The sequence below is a fragment of the Siphateles boraxobius genome, unplaced genomic scaffold (genome assembly GCF_051911475.1).
Source record: "Siphateles boraxobius isolate OS27281-9 unplaced genomic scaffold, OSU_SipBor_1 28, whole genome shotgun sequence".
Lineage (NCBI taxonomy): Eukaryota > Metazoa > Chordata > Actinopteri > Cypriniformes > Leuciscidae > Siphateles > Siphateles boraxobius.
This window is the reverse complement of record NW_027508897.1, coordinates 15001-22500: the sequence shown is the minus strand read 5'-3', so window position 1 is coordinate 22500 and position 7500 is coordinate 15001. Positions and strand designations below refer to the sequence as shown.

Genomic DNA, 7500 nt, shown 5'->3' with positions numbered 1-7500 from the left:
TTCCTCTGGACGCCGCCCATGCGAGCACACTTGGCGTCCACAGACTGGTATGTGAGCCAGAGCCCGGCGTCCACGTGTTGGATATAGCAAACCGAGTCTCCATATTTAATATCTGGGACGCCCATCCCATCCACCTCCTTCCTCAGGCCAAAGTCCAGCTTCTCCTGCAGGACAGGGAGCAGAGGATCATGGGTAAACACTCATGCTGACCTGAGAAGAGTTCAGCAAAAATATCCATTTAAAACTGAGTTCAATTTGACTTTAATAGCTCTCAACTCAGGAAGTTGAACTCCAGTGACAGGAAGACATCATAAGTCAAGTCGTAAGTTTCACACACACATTGTTTCAAATCAGCTTTACAGAAAATCATGATATTAATGTTTATAATATCTTAATATTAGAGATGGAAGATAGAGTTACATTTTGAGATTTGATATATTAGTTCAACAGTTTGCCTCATCAAAATATCAATCGTTAAAATGAATAAACATAAAAATGTGTATTAATTATGAACACAATTACGAATAATAAAAGAATGACATTTTTATACCTGATATGTAAAAGACATTTCTACTCATATTTCTCTAAACTCGTATCAATAGATCAATAGTGACAAAACAGCCAACAATTATTCTTTCTTCAGTTATAATTCTCAATCCTAATACAAAATTGAAATTATGACATACTAAATCATATTTATGAGATGAATAGTCAAGATTATGATATTCTAAGCCATAATTATGACATATTACAGTGGTGGCCAAAATTATTAGAACACCTGACAGATCTGAAAACTTTGACTTTTTTTGCCTCCAAAACATGATTTCATTTCATGATGTTTATGAAACATGCAGCTGGTTGCTCTGAGCACAACAAATATCAGATGAAGTGAGTCGTACTGTTCTTACCCACTTTTAACTTTAATATTTGTTATGTCTTCGTTAACATCTCTCTGGCACAGTGTCAATATATTTCCTGAGATCTTCAGCACGAATGTTATCCCATGCCTTCTGCGACTGAAGTATACAGTCGACATTTCCAGTATGAGTATATTGCTTGGGTCGCAGAGAGTTCCAGCAATAGTTAGAAGAATGTTTAGGAATGTCATTGTCCTCTTGGAAAATAACAACTGAAACCTCTTAAATATATCAACTGTTCTAATAATTTTCACCACCACTGTATGTTAAAATGGACACAAGTCATAATTATAACATAAAAATATCTAAATTATGAGATTAAAGTCTAAATTCTGATAAAACATTTAAATTATGAGATAAAGTCGAAAATTACTTTTTATGTCATAATTTCGACTTTTCAACTTATAATAATGACTAGCATTTCCTAAGTTTGACTTTTTGTCATAATTATGATTTTTCTTCTTATGTGGCTTTCGTTCAATCCTGTGCTTCCTGACACAAATCCAATTCAAATTCCGGATCTTAATCTACATTCTCACTCATATGCAAATGAAGTGATGTGATAATGAGGCATTAAAAGCTCAGGTTATTGTCAGACTCACCTTTGAGGAGCGGAAGCAGAAAGCCGTCGACTTGATGTCCGCTCTCTCCTTGTCCATCAGCAGGAGCCCTTGATCCTCCATCATGCTGAGATATTTCCCGGTGGTCACATGACGCAAGCGAAACGGCTGACCCCAGCGGATGTGACTGCCGCTCCACCTGCACACAGGTGTATACCAATACATATATATACACACACACACACTCACACTCAAACCAACAATTAGTCAGACACCAGATATAATTTTGGATATTTTTTCACTAGTGTGTGCAGGACACTATAGTTCATTTATGTAAGTGATCTGAGCAAAATAAAGTAAACTGAGACATATTATACACAAATATTACAGTGACTACCAGTAAAACTTATACAAATATGGGACTATAAATGATTGGGACACTTTGAGCTGATCATGTTTTGCTGAAGTGTTTTTTCTTTAATAACTAATGCAGCTTTTTACACCACAGACTGAACAACATGAAGCATTGCTTGGTAACTGGTTGAGCTAAACTGGTATTATCTAATTGTGTAGTTAAATTTAGCAGCTGACAGATATTCAACATAATTCATGTGTGAGAGTCTAACAGAAGGACGGACAAAACCAGTCAAATATCAACTGATCTAATAACTCTGAGTTCTGCTCATATTTTATTAACATTCTCTAAACTATAGTGAATAAACTGATGATGTGAGAAATGTTGAAGGTGTGTGAATAAATCTTGGTTTGACTATAATTATTTAGCGCATGAGTCACATGTTATGATACTTTCATTTAGGAGCTGATAAGTGTACTCTTCCCAGAGATTCACACGGGTTTGGAACAACATGAGAAAATGACGTCTACGCAGCTTTGATGCTTATGATGAAAAGCGTTCGTTTGTATTCAAAAGCAAAAGTAAACTGTGTTGGGCTCCTGCTCCAGGATTTGGCCCCAACCCCAAAATGCCACTTTTGATAAAACGCTTCTAACTTCAGCGTCCTCCGATTATTTTTAGTCAGACGTCCTGCAGTGTGTAATTAAAGGCTTCATGGGAACAAACGCTGCTCTGCTGCCAGAAGGGTCAAACCTGAGACCTGATGACATCATCACTGCGGCATCATGGGCTCTTTCAGGGTCAAACATGAGTCTGTGCTCTACTGTATCAGTAAAGACCCGTGAAATCAGAATGTGTCTTTTAGTTCATGTCACGTGCATTTTTAAAAGTGTGATTTTATCATATTATAGTGATTTCTGAGGGATCATGTGACACTGAAGACTGGAGTAATGATGCTGAAAATTCAGCTTTGATCACAGGAATACTTCTATATATTTACTATATATTCACATAGAAAACAGCTGTTTTAACATGTAATAATATTTCACTGTTCTTACTGTATTGGTGAGCAGAAGAGACTCTTTATAAAACTTAAAAATATGGTAATTATCCGACATGTTTGACTGGTAGTGTAAATAGTCATTTGCTGCATGTGATTTGGAACGCACTGAGTGATGCTTTATGAGCAGGAACAGCACAGGTCATGTCCAGATCAGGTGATCACTCACGCGACTCGCAGCGTCTCCAGCCTCCACAGGGATCTGGCGTGGATGGACACGGCTCCGCCCTCGTAATGCACCGTCCTGAAGAGAGAAACAACACACACTGAACAAAAGCTCTTCATATCAGACTATATCTGTGCATTCCTGCTAAAGCAGAATCACAAACAAGCAGAGCTCACAGCAAAATACTTCAAAACCTCATTCTTCTTTATTTCTACAGCGCTTTATACAATAGAGATCATTTCAAAGCAGATTCAGCGTAATAAACAGGAAAATAACAGAGTCAATGATGCAAAACTAGTGTGTGTTAGTGGTGTGTGTCGTCAATGCAGATATAATAAGAGATCAGTGACAATTCAACACTTGAAAACATTATTTACCTTTGTATTTGGTGTTGATTGGTTTTTATAATTAATAGCCATAATTGTTCTGATTGTCAAATTAATTATAATTTCAGATAAATTGTTTTGTTTTGTTCTAATTTATTTTATTTTTATGGATTCACACAATTTTATATGGCTGGAAAAAAGCCTTGGTTCCACATTTGAAACCATTATTTACCTTTGTATTTGGTGTTCATTGGATTTTTTAATTAATAGCCATAATTGCAAATTAATTATAATTTCAGTTCAATTATTCAACTTAAGTATTTTTATTTCGTATTATTTTATTTTATGGATTCACACAATTTTATATAGCTGGGGAAAAAAACTCATGAAAGGTAAAAATGCCCTTGAAAATCAATATGAGAGGGCATATATTATAAATATTATATAGCCCTTTATTTACACCAATAATGACGTCACTTCCTGTGCAGTAAACAGCAAAGCACAAATCAAAGCCCAACACATTAAAATAATAATATTCTGTGTGAGAAGCAGAGCTGAGTCTGCAGACGTGCATCGAAACATGTGAAACACACACACACACACACACACACACACACACACACACACACACACACACACACACACACACACACACACACACACACACACACACACACACACACACACACACACATGTAGTGTTTCCATGTTTTATGGGGACATTCCATAGACATAATGATTTTTATACTGTACAGACTGTATATTCTATTCCCTTGCACTAACCCTACCCCTAAACCTACCCATCACACACACACACACACTGCCCCTACCCTTAAACCTACCCATCACACACATACACACTCACACACACTGCCCCTACCCCTAAACCTACCCATCACACACACACACACTCACACACACTGCCCCTACCCCTAAACCTTCCCATCACACACAGACACACACACACACACACACACACACACTCACACACACTCACACACACTGCCCCTACCCCTAAACCTTCCCATCACACACAGACACACACACACACACACACACACACACACATACACACTCACACACACTGCCCCTACCCCTAAACCTACCCATCACACACACACACACTCACACACACTGCCCCTACCCCTAAACCTTCCCATCACAGAAAACTTTCTGCATTTTTTACATTTTCAAAAAACATCACTTAGTATGATTTATAAGCTGTTTTCCTCATGGGGACCAAAAAATGTCCCCACACGAACAAGGATTTCAGATATTGTCATCCTTATGGGGACATTTTGTAGGGTTTACCAGGCCACACACACACACACACACACACACACACACACACACACACACACACACACACACACACACACACACACACACACACACACACGCACACACACACACACACACACACACACACACACACACACACACACACACACACACACACACACACACACACTGGTTATAAACACATCATTCAGCACGATGTGTCCGTGTGACCTCAAACTGCAGTCTGAGGAATCCCAATCAGTGTCTGGAACATGATGTGCACTGGGAACGTTTCTGGTTCATCTACTGCTGCTTTACACACCAATGAGAGAGAAACACACACACACACACCTCCACACATCCCACAATGCAGCACTCCTCACAACATGCTTGCATAACACTCATGCAACAACTCTTATTCGAGTTAAAAGAGGCGGATGGATACAGAGAAACCTTTTTTCAATTCATCATGCATTGAAAAGCAGACGTGACTCGCTCAAGGCCGCCGGTGACGAGAAACACAGTTAAAGAGAAAATCAAGCAGACTTCCTATAAGTGAAGCTGAGGTGGTTATGTAAACGGTCCTACTCGACCCACTCAGAGCGGGATTCGAACCGGCGCTAACCAGAACGCTAAAGTCATCCGTCTCTACAGCGTCAGTCGCTAGCGTGCCTCTTGAGATCAGGGGAGTGAGGTTTACATGCACAGCTCTTATTAGCTTGCCTTCATTACACTCCAATTATATTCAGTTTTATTTTATTTTTAAGTGTCTGTTGAGTTTTAGGAGCTGTGTGTGTGTGTGTGTGGGGGGGGGGGGGGGTAACTCATTACAAGTAACTTGAGTTACGTAGTCAGATTACTTTTTCATTTAACTAGTAAAGTAACGCTTTACTTTTTCAATTTACAACAAAAGATTTAAGTTACTTTTTCAATTTATTGACTGACAGCTCTCCTGTCCCCATGTTGAGAGAAATAAAGTGAGGAGGTGTGTGTGTGTAAGTGTGTGTGTGTGTGTGTGTGTGTGTGTGTCTGTGTGTGTGTGTGTGTGTGCTGTGTAAACATGGTGAGACCGGAGTTATTCTAGTTCTAGACTAAAGCCCAATTTATACTTCTGCGTCGAAACAAAAATGTAACAATGCGTCAATTCTACGCGGACGCAAGCGCTGTGATTGGTCAGCTAGAACCGCTCCCTCGGGTTTCACACACTCCCTCTGCATGTGTACGTGCGGGTATAAGTATAAATAAAGTATAAATGAAAATCAACACAGTGAAGAGGCTCCGGCGCAGAAGTATAAATGTGAACATGCATTTACTCGTCTCACTTGCACAAAAATATTCAGTATTCCTCAAAATGAATAAAAACAGAAAAATGCAATCTCAAAATTTTACACAAAACCTTTTTAATTAACTATATTAAATTACACAAATATACTTTATGTATTTAATCTCACTTTATTAACCAATGTCTTTGCTGCGGACCTACTGATACTAATAAACAGAAATTACTTTAGATTAGAGAGTTGGACTTCCTTCTCCTGTATTATATTGTTCTTTAATCCAGAACAGAACAGCTGAAAGGTTTGTTTGAGTGGCGCCCTCTATTGTACAGGAGTAAACATGCATTTCCTTCAGCCTGAGGATTATTCATTTCACTTTTGGTGTGAAAGGGCCTTTACATTTACCAAAAATAGATTGTTTATTGTTGTTATTAAAAAACAAACAAGCAAGCCCAGCCCAGGTGAGAAAAAGTAACACAAAAGTAATGTAACGCATTACTTTTCATAAAATGCATTTAGTCACTTTTTTGGGGAGTAAAGCAATATTGTACTGGATTACTTTTTAAAGTAACTTTCCCCAACACTGTTTAGAAGGGATTGTTCTGGATCTCAGTCTCTCAGGGAACTGAAACAGTTCTTTCTGGGTTGAATAGTTTGCTGTAGAGGAAGGCACAGGATAACACATTTATATCCGTCTGATGTCCCAGAGAGGACAGGTGTTTCTGTAATTACAGCAGCACACATACAATCACACGAGATCTCATTCTGTCTCATATAACCTCACCACGAGACCCGAGAGACTCTCACCTGAGCCTCTGTTTCTCCGGAAGAACGAGTGAACGTCCTACTTCAGCATCAGCAGAACCAGCGCTGATGCGATGAGGAACGTGTCGAAGGCCGCATATTCTGCATTTCCCTCTTACAATGCGGGGCAAGGCTGGATTATTTTCCTATTTCTGTTCTACAACATCAGGATGATCAAACTCCTCATTCAGGAACTGCTCATTAGATACTTTTATTTTGATCCTGTTTTGATTTATTCCCTTCAGATATTAGGACAAGTGTACATGCAGATCCAGTGTTGTGGTAACGCATCACAAGTAACATGCATAACTTAATCAGAATACTTTTTGATGTAACGAGTAAAGTAATACAGTACTTTATAAATGTATTCATTAATATTTGAGTTACTGCTTTAAAAAAGTAATGCACGTTACATTTTAGTTTAATTAAATTGCTTAAAGATTTTTTAAGTACTGAATTAAAATTCTCTCACTTCTCCATAACGCAGTCCCTTAGACATGAACGAGCGGACAGAGGAAAGAGTCAGGGAATATTTATTCAGAATAAAATATATTCTAAATGTGTTTCTAAAAGAAAATGAAGGTGTGTGTTATATAGACTATGTTGTTGAATGCATTACAGCATTAAACACGTGCGAAAAAGAGATCAAGCCTCAGCCAGGTGAGAAAAAGCAACACATTATTTTCATTATTTACTTTATAGGGAGTTCACAATATTGAAATGCATTACTTTCCCAACACTGTCCAGATCTCTG

The 7500-nt window shown here is 38.3% G+C and overlaps 1 protein-coding gene across 1 annotated transcript in view; it reads right to left on the bottom strand.

Annotated features, from left to right (window-relative positions):
- Positions 1 to 7500, bottom strand: part of ryr2a (ryanodine receptor 2a (cardiac)) — a 158606-nt gene that overhangs the window by 144490 nt on the left and 6616 nt on the right. The window contains exons 7-9 of the mRNA XM_077245689.1: positions 3062 to 3136; positions 1520 to 1676; positions 1 to 164 (exon numbers count right to left, since the gene is read on the bottom strand). The exon at positions 1 to 164 is cut by the window's left edge and continues 1 nt beyond it. Of these exons, the coding sequence (XP_077101804.1) occupies positions 1 to 164; positions 1520 to 1676; positions 3062 to 3136 (396 nt within the window). The remainder of the gene's footprint in view (positions 165 to 1519; positions 1677 to 3061; positions 3137 to 7500) is intronic.